Source organism: Sminthopsis crassicaudata, chromosome 2 (assembly GCF_048593235.1).
Source record: "Sminthopsis crassicaudata isolate SCR6 chromosome 2, ASM4859323v1, whole genome shotgun sequence".
NCBI classification, from domain to species: domain Eukaryota; kingdom Metazoa; phylum Chordata; class Mammalia; order Dasyuromorphia; family Dasyuridae; genus Sminthopsis; species Sminthopsis crassicaudata.
In genome coordinates, this window is record NC_133618.1 from 464,463,722 (window position 1) to 464,483,937 (window position 20,216).

General features: G+C 34.5%; 1 protein-coding gene across 1 annotated transcript; it reads right to left on the bottom strand.

The window, feature by feature from the left end:
* Positions 1 to 556: 556 nt before the first annotated feature.
* On the bottom strand, positions 557 to 1,501 carry LOC141552909 (olfactory receptor 1J4-like). The gene has a single exon (XM_074284825.1). The coding sequence runs from the start codon at positions 1,499 to 1,501 to the stop codon at positions 557 to 559; it is 945 nt and encodes a 314-aa protein (XP_074140926.1).
* Positions 1,502 to 20,216: the final 18,715 nt, after the last annotated feature.

The window sequence follows — 20,216 nt, forward strand, 5'->3', positions numbered from 1 at the left end:
ATTTTTTTTCTGGATGAATATAATATGTGAAAATCAGTGAGGGATTTTGAGAAGAATCTTTGATTTACTTTCAGAGACCTAGTATTTACTATTTGAAGAATGTCACATCTTTAAGAGCAAAGGACTATTTTATGTTTGTCTTTATATCTCTAGTAAATAATAGTGCCTTGAAACAATGGATGCTAAAAATATTTGCTAAACTAAATTAACTTTGCATAAACTATGTGAGCTGTTCAACTATTAGATTTTCTCATCTCTGATGAATTCCTATATCATTCTCTCACACAAATACTATAAAGTCCATAAATGGTGCCCTCTGAACAATAAACCAATGTAGTTTTCTTTGAAGCTTTTACAGATCATTCATGTGACTGTTCTGTCTAGCAATTAGGAGCTCAACAAACTACCCCTTCTCTTTGTAGGCAATTCTTATCAATATCTGATAGATTCTCTATGGAAAATTTATGGAGAAATGGGAAAAATAGTTTAAATTATCTTTATTGTTATGAATTGTTAAATGAGTAGAGATAATCTATAAAATTAGATCATGATCTGGCTATGAAGGACAAGAAAACATTCCCCTCCTAAGAACTTTCTTCAGGGCCCCATTAATATCTCTGTTTCTCAGACTGTAAATGAAGGGATTCAGCATGGGTGTTACCACTGTATACATCATAGCAGAAATGATGTCTTTGATGTTAGAATTACTGGAAGAAGGAAAAAAGTACTGGCCAATAATTGTCCCATAATATAAAGACACCACGGATAGATGGGAGCCACAGGTGGACAAGGCTTTCCATATCCCCTTGGTAGAAGGGATCTTCAGGACGGTGGCAACAATACGGATATAAGAAACAAGGACACATATAAGTGGCAGTGTAATGACTGCTACCCCTACAGTGAATATTACTAGTTCATTGAGGGAGATATCTGAACAGGATAGCTTGAGCAAAGCAGCCAAGTCACAGAAGTAGTGAGCTATGGTGTTATCTGCACAAAAGGACAGTCTGGCCAGGAGAAGAGTATGGGTCAAGGAGCTGGCACAGGAGAGAATCCAGGATCCAACCACCAGCAAGCTGCAGAGATTCTGACTCATGACAGTGGTATAGTGGAGAGGGTGGCAGATGGCAACATAACGATCATAAGCCATTACAGTGAGTAGAAAGCTGTCCAGATCAGTAAAGAATATGAAGAAATACATCTGTGAGATACATCCATTGTAGGTAATGGTTTGGCTTCTTGTCTGTATGTTTAATAGCATCTTTGGGGTAGTCACTGATGAGAAACAGACATCAGTAAAGGCCAAATGACTGAGGAAGAAATACATAGGAGTACGAAGACGAGAATCTAATCTGATCAGCAAGATGATAAGCAGGTTCCCAAACAGTGTGGTGAGATACATACTTAAGAATATGATGTAGAACAAGACCTGTTGCTGTGGTCTTATGGGAAGTCCCAAAAGGAAAAATTCAGAGACACTCGTCTTGTTGTCTCTTTCCATGTTGCTTTAATAACTGCTGGAAGAAAGGAAAATCAGAAATAGGAGTCATAAAAATCATTAAATATTGCATATAGGCTTCATGGACATAAAAGTCATAAAATCACAAATTTTTAGAGTTAAAAGGGACCTTAAAATATAAAGTGTTAGAACAATAAGAAATATTAGACTGTGGGGGGCGGAGCCAACATGGCGCAGAAGATACATGCGAATTTGTAAGCTCCCTTCTTCCCTCATTACCAATTAATTAAATTAGCCTTAAAAATAACACTGGACTGATAAAAATCACAAGGATTTACCAGCTGAAGAGAATCTGGAATTTCAACAGAAAAGGTCGGTTCCAAGGGGAGGAAAAAAAAAAGACCAGCACAGATAGGGTTAGGTGCTAGCACACTGTGCCGATCAGGCTGGGGAGAACTCTGGGATCAGAGAAGCCACTGAGATAGAGGAATCTGACACAGGCTGTTAGCTCTTCTCTGCTTATAAAACAGCAGTTCAGAAGAGAAATCAAGCCACTTTAAAATGTAAAGCCAGATCCTAAATTCACCCCAATCCAGAAGTGACCTAATAGATCTTGGCAGGGCTGTGCAGACTCCTTCTGCTGCCTGGGGCTTCTCCTTGGGGTAGTTGAGAGCCTGAACAGCGGGGGACACAGCCCGAGGCAGCTAACCACCTCTGAGGCATTTCCGGGGAGGGGGGAGGGGAACTCTCTCCCAGAGCTCTTTCTTAGCTCAGGCACAGGGTTGTTGAATTCTACCTCTGGTTTGGGAGGAAGCTGGTAAATAAATAAATAAACTTCTTAGCCCAAGGGCAAACCCCAACAGATTTTAAACAATGAGTAAGAAGCTGAAGAGAACGATTGACACCTTCTACACAGAGAAAGAGAGGGTATCCAACCCCAAGGAAGCTAACAGCAGAGAGTCTGCAGATAATACCCTAAAGGGGAATGATACCTGCCCCCATTACATAACTCTCTCCTAGAAGAGACTATTAAAAAGTTAAGAGAGTTTGAAGAAAAATGGGGAAAGGAAAGAGAAGCTATGATAGAGAATAACAACATCATGAAATTTGAGTTGGAAAAAAATAAAGAATTCACAGGAGGTGCAGGGAAACAAAATTTGTGAATTAGAAAAGGTTAAAAAATCACAGAAAAGTAGGATTTCTGAATTGGAAAACATAAAAAATTCTCAAGAAAGTAGGATTTCTGAATTGGAAAAAGAAAATAACTCACTAAAAATTTAGTGAAATGGAAAAAAATTCAACAGAGCAAAATAATCCATTTAAAAACTCAATTGGGCATATACAAAAAGAACTAAAAATATGAATGAAGAAAATAACTCATTAAAAATCAGGATTGAACAAATAGAAATGAATGATTCATTGAGAAACCAAAAATCAGCCAAACAAAACAAAAAAAAAAAAAAAAAAAGAAAAGCTGGAGAATAACGTCAAATACTTACTGGGAAAATCTATAGACCTGAAAAATAGATCTAGGAGATATAATCTGAGTATCATTGGACTTCCTGAAAACTATGATCAAAAAAAGAGCCTAGATTCTATTTTATAGGAAATCATCAAAGAGAACTGTCCAGAGATAATAGAAACAGAAGGGAAAATAGGCGTTAAAAGAATTCATCGAACACCTTCTGAAAAAGATCCTAAAAAAAGAACTCCATGGAACATTGTGGCTAAACTGCAGCAGTACCAAACTAAGGAAAAAATATTGCAAGCAGCGAGGAAAAAAAATTCAAATATCAAGGTGCCACAAAAAGGGTCACTCAAGATCTGGCTGCCTCCACATTAAAGGGTCGAAGGGCCTGGAACCTGATATTCGAAAGACAAAAGAACAAGGATTGCAACCAAGAATAAACTACCCAGCTAAGTTTAGCATTTTCTTCCATGGAAGAAGATAGTCATTTAATGAAAGAGAGGAATTCCATTTGTTTCTAAGAAAAGAACTCTTGAGAACTGTATCTCTGTTGTGGATATACAGAAAGTCCACATGGATAATTTGATTTTACTGATATAATATTAAAAAAAAAAAAGAAGTAGTAAACGGAAGGGGATAGTATCAGAAAAAGGGGAAGGAGAGATAAAGAGAGGGAAACTACATCCCAGGAAGAGGCATAGAAAATCTACACATCTGAAGTAATTTAGAGAGGGGGAGAAACATTGTGTGAATCTTACTCTCATCAGAGTAGGCTCAAAGAGTAAATAATTGACATATTTGTTTTTCAGAGAATTCTCTCTCACCTCATTAAAAGGGGGAGAGGAAAAGGGAAAAGGAAAAGGGGAATAAGGGAAGGGTACAAGAAGGGGGAAGAGACTTAAAAAGAGAGGGGAGGGATACTAAAAAGGGAGGGCTGCGCATCACAAGTGGGGTCTATAAATTAAATATTGGGGAAGGGGTTCAGGGGGGTCAAGGGATAAAAAAAGCATAATCCAGGGATAATAAGATGGCAGGAAATACAGAATTAATAATTTTAACTGTAAATGTGAATGAGATGAACTCTCCCATTAAACGGAGGTGGATAACAGAGTGGATCAAAAGTTAGAACCTTACAATATGTTGTTTACAGGAAACACACTTAAAGCAAGGAGATACATACAGAGTAAAGGTAAAAGATTGGAGCAGAATCTATTATGCTTCAGGCAAAGCCAAAAAAGCAGGGATTGCCATCCTTATCTCAGATCAAGCAAAAACAGAAACTGATCTAATTAAAAGAGATAAGGAAGGAAACTATATTCTGCTAAAGGGTAGCATAGACAATGAAGCCATATCAGTACTAAACATATATGCACCAAGTGGTATAGCATCTAACTTCCTAAAGGAAAAGTTAAGAGAGTTGCAAGAAGAAATAGACAGCAAAACTATAATAGTAAGAGATCTCAACCTTGCACTCTCAGAATTAGACAAATCAAACCACAAAACAAATAAGAAAGAAATTAAAAAGGTAAATAGAACATTAGAAAAACTAGGTATGATAGATCTTTGGAGAAAACTGAATGGTAATAGAAAGGAGTATACTTTCTTCTCAGTAGTTCATGGAACCTATACAAAAATTGACCATATATTAGGACATAAAGATCTCAAAATTAAATGCAGGAAGGCAGAAATAGTAAATGCCTTCTTCTCAGATCACAATGCAATAAAAACTACATTCAATAAGAAGTTAGGGGTAAATAGAACAAAAAGTAATTGGAAACTGAATAATCTCATCTTAAAGAATGACTGGGTGAAACAGCAAATTATAGAAACAATTAATAATTTCACCCAAGATAATGACAATGATGAGACATCATACCAAAATTTGTGGAATGCAGCTAAAGCGGTAATAAGGGGAAATTTTATATCTTTAGAGGCTTATTTGAACAAAATAGAGAAAGAGAAGATTAATGAATTGGGCCTGCAACTTAAAAAGCTAGAAAAAGACCAAATTAAAAACCCCCAACCAAAAACTAAACTTGAAATACTAAAATTAAAAGGAGAAATCAATAATATTGAAAGTAAAAAAACTATTGAATTAATAAATAAAACCAAGAGTTGGTTTTATGAAAAAGCCAATAAAATAGATAAACCTTTGGTAAATCTGATCAGAAAAAAGAAAAAGGAAAATCAAATTGTTAGTTTTACAAATGAAAAGGGGGATCTTTCCACCAAAGAAGAGGAAATTAGAGAAATAATAAGAAGTTACTTTGCCCAATTTTATGCCAATAAATTTGATAACTTAAGTGAAATGGATGACTACCTCCAAAAATATAGGCTTCCTAGATTAACAGAGGAGGAGATAAATTGCTTAAATAGTCTCATTTCAGAAAAAGAAATAGAACAAGCTATTAATCAACTCCCCAGGAAAAAATCCCCAGGACCAGATGGATTTACATGTGAATTCTACCAAATATTTAAAGAACAATTAGCCCCAATGTTATATAAACTATTTGAAAAAATAGGGGATGAAGGAGTCCTACCAAACTCCTTTTATGACACAGACATGGTACTGATACCTAAACCAGGTAGATCGAAAACTGAGAAAGAAAACTATAGACTAATTTCCTTAATGAATATTGATGCTAAAATCTTAAATAAGATATTAGCAAAAAGACTTCAGAAAATCATCCCCAGGATAATACACTATGATCAAGTAGGATTTATACCAGGAATGCAGGGCTGGTTTAATATTAGGAAAACTATTAGTATAATTGACTATATTAATAATCAAATTAATAAAAACCATATGATCATCTCAATAGATGCAGAAAAAGCATTTGATAAAATCCAACATCCATTCCTACTAAAAACGCTTGAGAGTATAGGAATAAATGGACTATTCCTGAGAATAGTCAGAAGCATATATTTAAGACCATCAGTAAGCATAATATGTAAGATCAGGAGTGAAACAAGATTGCCCACTATCACCATTATTATTCAATATTGTATTAGAAATGCTAGCCTCGGCAATAAGAGTTGAGAAAGATATTAAGGGAATAAGAGTAGATAATGAGGAAATCAAACTGCCACTCTTTGCAGATAATATGATGGTATACTTAGAAAACCCCAGAGATTCTAATAAAAAAGTTATTAGAAATAATTCACAACTTTAGCAAAGTTGCAGGATACAAAATAAATCCACATAAATCCTCAGGATTTTTATACATTACCAACAAAATGCAACAGCAAGAGATACAAAGAGAAATTCCATTCCAAACAACTGTTGAGAGTATAAAATATTGGGGAATCCATTTACCAAAGAAAAGTCAGGAATTATATGAGCAAAATTACAAAACACTTGCCACAAAAATAAAATCAGATTTAAATAATTGGAAAGACATTAAGTGCTCATGGATAGGCCGAGCGAATATAATAAAGATGACAATGCTCCCCAAACTAATCTATTTATTTAGTGCTATACCAATCAGACTCCCAAGAAACTATTTTAATGACCTGGAAAAAATAACAACAAAATTCATATGGAAGAATAAAAGGTTGAGAATTTCAAGGGAAAAAAAAGTCAGATGAAGGTGGTCTAGGTGTACCTCATCTAAAGCTGTATTATATAGCAGCAGTCACCAAAACCATTTGGTATTGGCTAAGAAATAGACCAGTAGATCAGTGGAACAGATTAGGTACAAAGGACAAAAAAGGGTACAACTAAAGCAATTTAGTGTTTGACATACCCAAAGATACCAACATTTGGGATAAAAATTCATTATTTGAAAAAAACTATTGGGAAAACTGGAAATTAGTATGGCAGAAATTAGATATGGATCCACACTTAACACCATATACCAAGATAAGATCAAAATGGGTCCATGATTTAGGCATAAAGAATGAGATCATAAATAGTTTAGAGGAACAGAGGATAGTCTACCTCTCAGACCTGTGAAGGAGGAAGGAATTTATAATCAAAGGAGAACTAGAGATCATTATTGATCACAAAATAGAAGATTTTGATTACATCAAATTAAAAAGCTTTTGTACAAACAAAACTAATGCAAACAAGATTAGAAGGGAAGTAACAAATTGGGAAAACATTTTTACAGTTAAAAGTTCTGATAAAGGCCTCATTTCCAAAATATATAGAGAACTGACCCTAATTTATAAGAAATCAAACCATTCTCAATTGATAAATGGTCAAAGGATATGAACAGACAATTCTCAGATGATGAATTTGAAACTATATCCGCTCATATGAAAGTGTTCCAAATCACTATTGATCAGAGAAATGCAAATTAAGACAACTCTGAGATACCACTACACACCTGTCAGATAGGCTAAGATGATAGGAACAAATAATGATGAATGTTGGAGGGGATGTGGGAAAACTGGGACACTAATACGTTGTTGGTGGAGTTGTGAAAGAATCCAGCCATTCTGGAGAGCAATTTGGAACTATGTCCAAAAAGTTATCAAACTGTGCATACCCTTTGATCCAGCAGTGCTACTACCGGGCATCTATCCCAAAGAAATACTAAAGAGGGGAAAGGGACCTGTATGTGCCAAAATGTGGCAGCTCTTTTCGTAGTGGCTAGAAACTGGAAGATGAATGGATGTCCATCAATTGGAGAATGGTTGGGTAAATTATGGTATATGAAGGTTATGGAATATTATTGCTCTATAAGAAATGACCAGCAGGATGTATTCAGAAAGGTTTGGAGAGACTTACATGAATTGATGCTGAGTGAAATGAGCAGAACCAACAACAATACTGTATGAAGACATATTCTGATGGAAGTGGATATCTTCAACATAAAGAAGATCCAACTTACTTCCAGTTGATCAATGATGGACAGAAACAACTACACCCAGAGAAGGAACACTGGGAATTGAATGTAAACTGAATGTAAACTACTGTCATCTACCCAGGTACTTTTACCTTTGGAATCCAATACTTAATGTGCAACAAAAAAATTGGATTTACACACATATATTGTATCTAGGTTATACTGTAACACATGTAAAATGTATGGGATTGCCTGTTCTCTAGGGGAGGGAGTAGAGGGAGGGAGGAAAAATTTGGAAAAATGAATACAAGGGATAATGTTATAAAAAAATTACTCATGCACATATACTGTCAAAAAATTTTTATAATTATAAAATTAATTAAAAAAAAAAAGAAATATTAGACTCTAGAGTGGTAGCAGCCAATATGTAAAGTGCTATGTGTTAGGTTCTTACTAAGTGCTAATAAGATAATGAGATATTAGATTCTTACTAAGTGCTAAGTCTGTACTTAACAATTCTCTAGTTCTGGTCTTTACTAAAAGTTTAACCCCTTTGAACTTCTGGGGAGGAGCTTGCATGCTTAGGAGGAGCAAGTTCATTGGTTGAAGTATTTCTTCCCAGAAGTCCTTGCGTTATCCCACACCCATTCTCTGGGAGGATAAAAGAGGCCGGCATTTGAGAGATAGAGAGTCTTGTCTGGGGCAGACCTGAGGCGGCTCTCTGGAAGTTGAGAAAGAGTCTCTACAGGAGGTCAGAATTGGCGGCAGTTAATGACAGCAAATCTCCTCCCAAAGCTAGATCGGCAGTCTCTGGAGACGACAGAACATTATATATTGGCGCCCAACATGAGACGACAGAACATTACAGCTATGGACTTTAATGATGAACTTTCTGACTTTGAGTTTTGGCTGAACCTTGATATAGGGGTTTCCAAGAAGGTATTAAGCTAAGTGATGAAAAGATAATGACTGAAAGTTTGCTCACAATTTTTGGCTCAGCAAACTCATGAAGCCACGAGATACTGGTGGCTATCTATGGAAGGAATTTCTGATAGAAGAAATCATGGATTGTTCTGCAATATATTCAGTTCCAGAAGAAAGAAAAAATAAATTATGGAGATAGTCTGCAGAAAATTTATATCAAAATGATTAAAATTTAAAATTTTATGTCTAAAAGAGTAAGGTGTTCACTTTCTAGAAAATTCATTTATATCATAGGATTTCTATTATCTTGCTAAGTAAAACAAGTCTTTTCTATTTACTTTTTAATTCTTTATTTTCTTAAATCCTTTAAAAATATCTTTGTCCTCAAAAGTTTATATACTTCTACAAAAAGGCACATGAAGAATTTGTGAATTTTTTTAAGCATAATGATCCTGTGTGAAAATTCTATCACCCCAACTTACAACTTGTATGTGATTTAATTACCTGAAGCATTTAAGGTAATTAACTTACTCAAAATTACATAACTAGTATGTTTTTTCAGAAGTGGGGTTGAACCCAGTTTTCCCTGACACTAAATCCTGCATTCTATCGAATACACTACACAGCTTTCACACTGATGTTTTTCAGTTTCACATTTTAACCCTAATTGCAGTTGTCCAGAAAAGCTACATGCACTTTGGTTGTTTTTTCCATGGTTGTGACTCAAATGGCTTAACAAATTGGGATAAAATTGAAGCAAAGAATAATAACCTAAATCAGAGTAGCATGTCATAATTTAAGGTACTATTCATCCTATTTCTCAAACATTTTGAATGAAATATTCTGATTTCCAAATGTTCAGGTGTTTATCAGTGTGAGTTTAAAATTGAATGCTGTTTGTTGAATTAAGTTACTGTTTATATAATAACAGTTTTATCTGAGATTTCTTCATTGAATAATCCTTCCACTGATGCAAAGTATAACCATTTGGTCTCCTAGTAGATTGTCTTTTTGTGTTATCTGGTTGAAAAATTTTTCATCCTGGATCTAATCCAGTAATAAGTCTTCCTAAACTGTATGGATGACTGACAAACAATCATTTACTAGGTTTTATTTGAAATGTTTCCATTGTGGTCAGATATGTCAGAGATTGCTCTCATTTAAAATCTTTGAGAACTCAAGGTCAACCCGTTGCAGTGATGAGACATAATAGGACTTTACAAAAGATTGACAAGAGGGAGGATAAAGGAAAATAAACTCAGATTCCACAAAAAACCAAAAATCCTGTGGTCTAGGTCCACTTGCTCACTACTCTGCTGTATGACCTTAAGCTATGCTCAACCTATGTATGTCTTGGTTTTCTCATCTGTAAAATATAGGAATTGAAGTAGTTGATCTCGGAAATCATGTCTATCCTTAATATCAAATGACTCTATAACCATTCCCAGGTGTCAATCCCCTTCCAGTAGCTACCATGCATGCAGGGCTAATAAATGCCAATCCCTTCCCATCTAGTCTATTATATCTTATTTCTATAGGTGTAAATTATTGTGATAAGAAGAGGATATACATTTCAAATTTAGTTTCTTCCTTCATAAATCTTTGTATAATAACAGTTTAATGGGGAAGGGGAACTATGCCTCTTCCTGTTACCATGAAAAAAATGTAAATTTGGAAATTATTACAACTGTCACACTTGAGGCCAAGAAGACCACTTTTGTGTCTAGTTTTCAATAGATCTAGATTCCTCATGTAAAAGTCAATATATGATTAAAGTAAACATTGTTTCTTAAGAAGAAATCACTCCAGTATTGAAGATAAAAGTCAGAGGTTGAACTCCAAAAATTAGCTACCTGTGTTAAATCATTTAACATCTCTAAGATTCAGCTTCCTCATATTTAAAATGTGGGCTTTGGACTTTCTAAAATAAATGGAAATAGAAGGTATCTAAGATCTCTTTGAATTCTAAATATATAATCCTATGTGGAAATAAATCTCTCAATATGTTCATGTATATAAGTCAATAAAGCTGACCTCTCTTGCTAAAGAAGGTCATAATTCCACCTATAAGAGAATGATATTCTGAGAAGGTCCATGAGTCAATTATAATCTTGGTGGGGAAAACAAATGATCTACTTTCCCTTTAATAAAGATATATTACTCAGAAGATACCTGATATCTTTGGTCTTTATTTATGGCTAGCAGCCTTGGGTTGTTTCTGACTTAACGTGAGAAAGATCTCTACATGGGGAAATTACATTGGTATTCATCCCATTCATTGTGGAGATTGAGCTGTCTTAAATATGGCAAGCCAAACCTTCACACCAATGGCTACTACTTCTACTCCTTACTTCTGTTATATTCTTTGATTTTCAATAGTGCACAACTCCAAACAACTTCAATGTCCAAAACTTAGATGAATTTCTTTATTTTTATGCTTTTTAATAGCACTAACATAATATAATATATAAGTGTATATATATTCAGTATATATATAGATGCATATCTATATATATGTAGTTACAAAAATGTTAATGAAATTATTCATATATAAGATTATCTTATTTTCAAAATAAGGATACAATAATATATGTGTATTTGGACTATTCATTAAAAGATCTCCCTTCATATACTCACAAATAGGCAAGGCATATACATACATATATCTCTCTGTACATATGAACATTTATATATATATATTTAATATCTATGTGTGTCTACATATATATATATATATAACATACATAACTATGTGTGTATCTATCTATCTATCTATCTATCTATCTATCTATCTATCTATATGTCTTAGAAAGGAACTAAAAATCATACTATCTAATCTATAATTGAAATCTAAAGTTTTTCAGTATAACTTTCAATCACAGTTCATTCAAATTTTGAACATCTCCAGTGACTAGCAATTAACTATTTATGCAATCATATTCTTTAATTTTGGGTCCTTTAATTGTAAAAAATGGTTTTCTCGGGACAGCTAGATGGTGCAGTGGATAGAGCACCAGTCCTGAAGTCAGGAGGACCTGAGTTCAAATATGGCCTCAGACACTTAACACTTCCTAGCTGTGCAACCCTAGGCAAGTAATTTAACCCCAATTGCCTCAGCAAAAAAAAAAAAAAAAAGTTTTTCTTTGACATTACAACTTTAAAAATATTTGAAGGAAATAATTATGCTCCATCTACATCTTCTCAAAAATAAATTTCTTCGATATTACAATTAGTCGAACAACAAATTTATGTAGCTAAGCAGATGTCACAAGATCATTAAAATTAATGCTATGTAGGGACCCCACAAGTTTTCTAGTTGAACTCATCTTTAAAAAAGTATGTCCTCCACAACATGCCAAACAAATGACTTCTCAGCATTCCCTTGAAATTCTCTAGTGAGGAAGAACCCACTAAATTCAGAGGCACCCAATTTCACTTTAGGACAGGTCTAATTATTAAGAAATTTTTCTTTACATTGAATTTATCTGCCATATCACTATAACTTTCAGTCGTTGTTCCCAATTCTGTACTTGAAGACCAAGCAAAATAAACCAAATTCCTTTTCCACATGATAATCTTACACCTATATAAAAACAACTGTCAAGCTTCCCAAAGTTTTATTTTCTTTAGTATTAACATTTTTATTTCCTTCAATTAATCCTTGGATGGAATGGTCTCCAGTCTTGCTCTCCATTGTGGTTTTTTTCCTATGGCCATACTTTAGCTGCATATCAATGAGGCATCAAACACTGAAAGAGATGCCACAGATGTGATCTGGCTTGGGCAGAACATAGCAGGGCTTTGATTCACTTTGAGTTTGTAGTCTACAAAATCTCCTAGAATTTTTTCTCACATAAAGGATTGCCTAGCTATGCCTTCTCCATCTTAAACTGGTTAAGCTGCTTTTTCAAAGTTAAATTAAGTTAACCTAATTTAACTTAAATTAAGTTAAGCTAATATAAGGTATTAGTTTTAATACCTTATATTAGCTTAACTTAATTTAAGTTAAATTAAATAGTTTTGACCTACTTTTGTAAACTTTCTTCTAATATTTTTGAATCCAACCTCTGTCATTCACCATGATGCTAGCTCTCCCCTTCTAGATATGTTATCTGCAAATTTCAAAAATATGTTTTTTTATTTATGACAATACAATTCATGAAAAGAATACTGGAACATATTACAAATTTAATATCAAAGAGTCATCAAGTCATGAAGTCAAGGAGACATAGAATCATATAATCTCAATTTAGCAGAATCTCAGAATTGACATAATAAGGCCTTGATATTGAAAGAAATCTCAAAATTAATTTAGTACACACTAACACTAAGAATAGGAATCAATTATATAACATCCCTGACAGGAGTCTTTTAGTCTCTTTTTGAACACTCCAAATGGCGAGGGTGCATACGTTTCCCTAGGTAGCCCATCTCCCTCTTCAATAACTCTGATTTTGGTAAAGAAGTTATATTGCACCTAATAGTTCCTGGATTCTGTCCTTTTCCCCACTCACTAGATTTCCTTTCATTGAAAGAGCTGTTCATGTGACTAGAGACTCTTTTAATTTATTTTCATTTAACTTACTGAGCTAAGGCAAGAGAGCACAGAAGCCAGGGTATCCTAGGCTTTGCTGTCAGACATGTTTCAGTGTGAGAGAGCTGGGGCAATCAGTTATTCAATTTTGAAGAAAAGGGATAAAGGAGGTCAAAGGATGTAGCACAGAGAAGACTGTATTAGGAATCAGAAGAACTGAAAACCGGTCTTGAATTTATGACAAATTCATTTATTGACATTGACTTCAATCTCATTTTTCTTGGCTTCAGCTTTCTTCTTTGTTTAATGGGTCATTTCAATTAGATCATTTTTCTTATGATTTCTTCCCTTTCTAATATTTTAAGGTTCTTTCCAGTTTGAACGTTCAACATAACTTACATTTTTATAGAGCCTTATTGTCTTATTGTCTGATACCCTAATAAAGTATTATTGACCCCTCTTTTCACATAAAGAAATTGAAGTTCAAAATGTCAAGTGATTCCCCAAAGTTGAATGGTTAAATAATTGACCAAGATGGGACTAAAACTCAAGTCTCCTGGTGCCAATATGGTAGTCTTTCTACTAAATGATGCTACCTCTTCATTCCATTTTTTAGATTTTACCATTTTATATTTTTTAGTTCCTTTGATTTCTGATGTTTTACTGCTTCCTGCAAAGCTCTTTCTATTGCCAAGATTTTATCCTATGTGGTCTTAAAGTTTCTTCCAGTTCCAATTCAATTTATGAAATTCAATAAACATTTTTATGGCCTGACATGGTGCCACATATTGAAGACACAAAATTTATAGAAATAACATAGATATCAATACAAAAATACATTAAAATAAGTGCAAAACAATTGGAGAAGGGGGTTCTAAAAACAACTGGATGAATCAGGAGAGGTATTTTGCACATGGCTGTATTACAGCTGAAATTTGAAAAGAGTGAAGGAGCCAAAAAGCAGAAGTAAGGAATGAGAGAAATGGAAGCATGAGGCAAAGCCCAGGCAAAGGCTGAGCAGGGGAGGGTTTCATTTCATGCGTGTATAGAAAACAGCCAAGTTTGGTTGAAGAATGGTGTACCTGAGGGAGCTAAAAATTAGTCTGAACAGAGGGATTGGTGCTAGATTGTGGATGGTTTTCATACTAAACAAAAAAGGATTTCTGGTTTGTTTATTTGCTTTTTTAAAAAAAAAATTAGGCAATCAGGAGCCTTTTGAGCTGTCAAGAAACATAGTCCAAACTGTACTAAAATTCTATGTTCCATGTCTTATGGTCACCAAAGTGATTTTCCTAAAGCCAATCATGTTAAACCCACATATCTACTCATATATATTCATTAAACTACAGTGGCTTCCTGTTATCTCTAAGTATCAAATAAAATGCTTTTCTTGACATTCAGAGCTTTTCTAACCTATACTCTTCCTATGTTTTCAGTCTTCCTATTTCTTACATGTACTCCTTGATCCAGTGAAGCTACCCTCTGGAAATTCCAGAAACAAGATACTTCATCTCTCAGCTAGAGGACTTTCCTTTGGCTAGCCCCCATGCTTTGATTGTCTGCCCTCATCTCTGCATACTGACTTCTTTGGCTATCTTTAAGTCCCAACAAAATCCCATCTTTCATAGCAAGTCTTTCCCAACTCCTATTAATTCTAGTGTTATCTCTCCGTTAAATTATTTTCTATTTTTCCTATATATTTATTTGTATATGTTTATTTGCATATTACCTTTCCCATTTGATTGTCATTTCCTTGAGAATAGAAAATGTCTTTTGCTACTTTTTATAACTTCAGCATTTAGCAAAAAGTGCTTGGAATAACGTAAGTACTTAATAAGAGTTTATTGGTTGATTCAAAAATCTTTTTGTTCTTTAGTAACCCATATTCCATGTCCTAACAGTTTATCGTGTAACAAGATGATTCAAATAAACATGAAATTTGCTTTGGGAAATTTTAGGCAGCTAAATGGCTTAGTGAATAGAGTATTGGATCTAGAATCAGAAAACGTGAATTCAAATTCAGCCTCAAAAACTTGCTTGCTCGGTGACATTGTCAATTTTGTTTGTTCATTTGAAAAATAGATATATCAACTACCTCATAGCATTGTTATGAGAATCAAATGAGATAATATTTGTAAAACCATATGCACATCTAAAAGTGCTATAAGATGCAAGCTATTATTAGGCATGAGTCTTTGTTAAATACAAGGAAAAAGAAAATATCTATCTCTGTCTCTCTTCTATTTTCTTTGTCTCTGTATGTGTATGTGTCTCTGTTTCCCTGTCTCTCTTTTTCTGTTTCTCTGTCTCTTTATGTATCTTTGTGTCTCTGTCTGTTTTTGTCTCTTTTTCTCTCTCTATCTCTGAGTGTATTTGTCTCTTTCTCTGTTTCTGTCTCTGCCTCTTTGTGTGTGTGTAAGTCTCTGTCTCTGCCTCTCTCTTTTTGTTTCTCTCTTTCCCTCATCACTTTTTCTGTCTCACATATACACACACATGCACATATGTACATACACATATGCCACATAAACACACAAACACACATTACTTGAGTAAGGATTCTCGAATCCATCTGATCTTTTCCTGCATTGGATAAAATCAGATGCTCTCAGCTTCAGAGCATTAAGCTTCTCACCAGGACACATGGAAATCTGGAAGGACAGGATAACCTAAGTCTTCAGAATTCTGGGCTGCTCGCAGGGGATGAGGAGATGGATAAAGCATGATTTATGTCAGAAAGAACTTCATTCCACTCTACTATCACAGGAAGGTAGGGCTCCTGATTTATCAGCCAAGGAAGGAACCAGGAAGTGGAAGAAAATGCTCCCAAGATTCTGGTTAGAAATAAACAAAGAGTAATTGCCTGATTCCCCCATAGGCTCCTTATGAAATAGATACACTGGAGGTAGAAGAATGTTTGTGCCAGAGATTAGATAAATTAATGCTGTGGGGCACTGGGAAAAATACCTTTGGGGTGTCCACTGTCTCCTCTGAGCCAGTGTAAAGAAATGATCATGGGATATGGAAAATAGTTTCTTCTTTTACAGCTCAAATCTGCTCCTCCTGCAACCCTCACTTCATTTAGGCAATCATTAGCCTAAACCCTAGGACATCCATGATCAACTAGGATTCAGACTATACATATTTAGACAAGAATCTTCATCTTTATTTTAGTTTTGACATGGTTGGGAGTTAAAACACTTTGCTATGTTATGAAGGAAACACATAAACACTGCAAGAGTAGGGATTGTTTTATTTATATTTGTATTCCCAGAGCTTAGTACAACCTAAGTACAGTAAAGGCAACTAATAAATATTTGCTGATGGGATAATAAGCTAAAATTTAAAAATAAATGGCAATGCTTTAGCACTTTAGAGTTTATAGAATCTCTTCCATCAAAAACAGTTCTGTGAGTTAGGTTGTAAATGTCTACCCTTGTTTTATAGATGGAATTCATTTCCTTCCCCAGAACAGAGTTATAGCATAATATTCTGTTCACTGCATCAGTATCAAGAGCAGCTCAGAAAGTGGTCACTCAGGGGACATTGTTCATTCATTCAAAGAACACATATATTCACTATTAGGTAGCTATTGTTTGCAAGAGCATAAGCTATGCTTTTTTAAAAAAAATAAATTGTCATATGCCCAGCAGAACATCAGGGAGGATTCAAAATATATAACAACATATTATCAAATCAAGGATATATATATATATTTGCAGAAGAAATTATATTCATGAATGTCATTTTTTCTTTATTTTCTTGTAAATTGTCCTTGGTTCTCTATGTTTACCTTATTTACTTTATTCTTTTTCCCCCCTTTCATACTTCCCTCCATTCCCAAGCTAGCTATATTAAGAAAAGCTATATTTATGTACACATATATAGATTAAAATAGATATATACACACACTCACACCCACACCTATTCCATATGTACACACATGTTATTCCTATCCTTGTTGACTCTTTAATTAAAATCTGCTCCATAACTTGCCTTGCTATTACTTAACCTCTTCCCAGCCAAGGATCCCTAGTTTTTTTGATTGTCAGTAGATATAATTCCAGGACCTGTGGTCTTTTATTGTAGCTGCTGATAAGTCTTATACAATTCTAATTGTAGCTCCAGTATATTTTAATTCTCTTTCCTTGTTTCTTGCAAAATTTTCTCTTTGATCTGGGGTTTTTGAAATTTAGCAATTATATTCCTGTATGTTTTTCATATAGCATCTCTTAGAGGTGGTGATTAGTGGATTTTTTTCTATTTCTACTTTCCCATCATGTTCTATCACTCCAGGATTATTTCCTGCATTATTGTATCAAGGTTCTCTTTTTGGTTAGAACTTTCTGGCAGTGCAATTGTTATTATATTTTCTCTCCTTGATCTGTTCTTCAGATCTGTCATTTTTCTTATAAGATGTTTTATGTTCTGATCTATTTTCTCATTCTTTATAATGTGCTTTGTTATTTCTTGATCTCTCATAGCTTCACTGGCTTTCCCTTGCCCAATTCTGATTTTAAAAGCATGATTTTCATCTTTGAGACTCTGTATCATTGTTGGTGGAACTGTGAATGGATCTGAAGAGCAATTTGGAGGTATGCTCAAAAAATTATCAAATTGTGCATACCCTTTCATCTAGCAGTGTTTCTACTGGGCCTATATCCCAAAGAAATCTTAAAGGAGGGAAAAGCACCCACATATGCAAAAATGTTTGCTCTTTCTATAGTGGCAAGAAACTGGAAACTGAGTGGATTCCCATCAGTTGGAGAATGGCTAAATAAATCATAGTATATGGATATTAACAAATATTATTTTTCTATAAGAAACAATCAGTAGGATGATTTTAGAGAGGCCTGGAGAGATTTACATGAACTGATGCTAAGTGAAGTGAACAGAACCAGAAGATCATTGTACAAGTCAACAACAATATTATAGGACGATCAGTTCTGATGGATGTGACTCTTATCAACAATGAGATGATTAAGGCCAATTTCAATGATCTCCTGATGAAGATAGCCATCTATACCCAGAGAGAGGGCTGTGGGAACTGAGTTTGGATCATAGCATGACTTTCTCATTTTTTTTGTTGTTGTTGTTCATTTGAATTTTGTTTTCTTATTCATTTTCTTTCCTTTTTGATCTGATCTTTCTTGTACAGTGAGAAAATTGTACAAATATGTTTACATATATTGGAACTAATATATATTTTAACATGTATAACATATATTGGATTACTTGTCATCTAGGGGAGGGGGTTGGGGGAAGGAGTGGAAAATTTGGAATACAAGGCTATGCAAGGATCAATGTTGAAAAATTATCCATGTATATGTTTTGAAAATAAAAAAGCTTTAATAACAAAATAAATTTTAAAAAACTATGTATCTCTTTTTGGAGTTAGTTACTGTTTTTCATAAGCTTCTTATATTTTTCCTAATATTTATTTATATTTCCTGATATTTCCTTATATTTATCTTTGTTTTTCCTCAACATCTTTCACATATGATTTTTAAATTCTTTTTAGAGTTCTATGAATTCTCTCTAGACAGAGAGCCATTTCACATTACTCTTTGGGGTAGAACTTTTTTTTTTAACTAACATATTCTCTAAAGATGAGTCCTGGTTTTCCCTGTTCCCATAATATGTTTCAATGGTGGGATTTTTTTTTCTTTGCTGATTCATTTTTTAAAATAAGAGGTATTAGTATAAACACCTAGAATCATTGGATGAGGGTATGGTTCCTCAAGCTTCCCTTCAGCTCTCCACTCTGACCAGGAACCCATACCAAGAGATTCACCTTCTTGAAAGTGCTCACAGCCAGCAGAATTCCTTCCCTGCTGCCTCTGCACTCACTCAGTACAGTGGTCCTCAAACTTTTTAAATAGGGGGCCAGTTCACTGTCCCTCAGACTGTAGGAGGGCCAGACTATAGTAAAAACAAAAGCTCACACTCTGTCTCCTCCCTCAGCCCATTTGCAAAAACCCGGCAGCACATAAATGTCCTCAGCGGGCTGCATCTGGCCCGCAGCCATAGTTTGAGAACCCCTGGTTGGATTCCTTCTGGCCCAGGGCCATGTCTCAGCAGCACAGCTAGACACTGCATTCTCAAGCAGCCAAAGTTCACTCAGTGTTCCCGGGCTCAAACCCCACTCCACAAAGAGTTCAGAAGTTGAAAGTCTCTGTGGTTCCTGCTGAGGGTTTAGCCACACCCAACTAGCCCAAAGATCCCACTTGATGTTTCTGTGGAGCTATCCTGGAGATGTTTCACTTCAGACAGGTTAATCCCCAGCCAAGGTCTTTTTTCAGATCTTCTCAGGTTGTATCAGGAAGTTCCTGTTCTACTCCAAGTCTTGATTTTTCACAGTCTACATTTGCCCCCAAGGCACATATTTGTTTTATTTGTGGAGAAAATCAGGAGATCTTGAAATTTACCAACCTATTCCTTCATCTTAACCAGAATCCTCCCACATAAACTATGCTTTAAGGATATTCAAATACATCCATGATCCCACTGATATTTCTGGATATTTCCCTTAAGTGATGCAAAGAACAGTCTTTTTGTGGCTACCCATCTTTTGAGATTCTTGCCCATGTATTTCCATAAGTTTTTCTCTAGATTCCACTCCACATGTTAGGTTCTATCATTCAGAAAAAAATTCTGACATACCTTGGTATACTCTATCTGCCATTATACTCTATCTGCCATATTCCCTCATTCCTGTAACAATCTTTTCTTTCTTTCTTTCTTTCTTTCTTTCTTTCTTTCTTTCTTTCTTTCTTTCTTTCTTTCTTTCTTTCTTTCTTTCTTTCTTTCTTTCTTTCTTTCTTTCTTTCTTTCTTTCTTTCTCTCTCTTTCTTTCTTTCTTTCTTTCTTCTTCTTTCTTTCTTTCTTTCTTTCTTTCTTTCTTTCTTTCTTTCTTTCTTTCTTTCTTTCTTTCTTTCTTTCTTTCTTTCTTTCTTTCTTTCTTTCTTTCTTTCTTTCTTTCTTTCTTCCTTTCTTTCTTTCTTTCTTTCTTTCTTCCTTTCTTTCTTTCTCATAAATTTC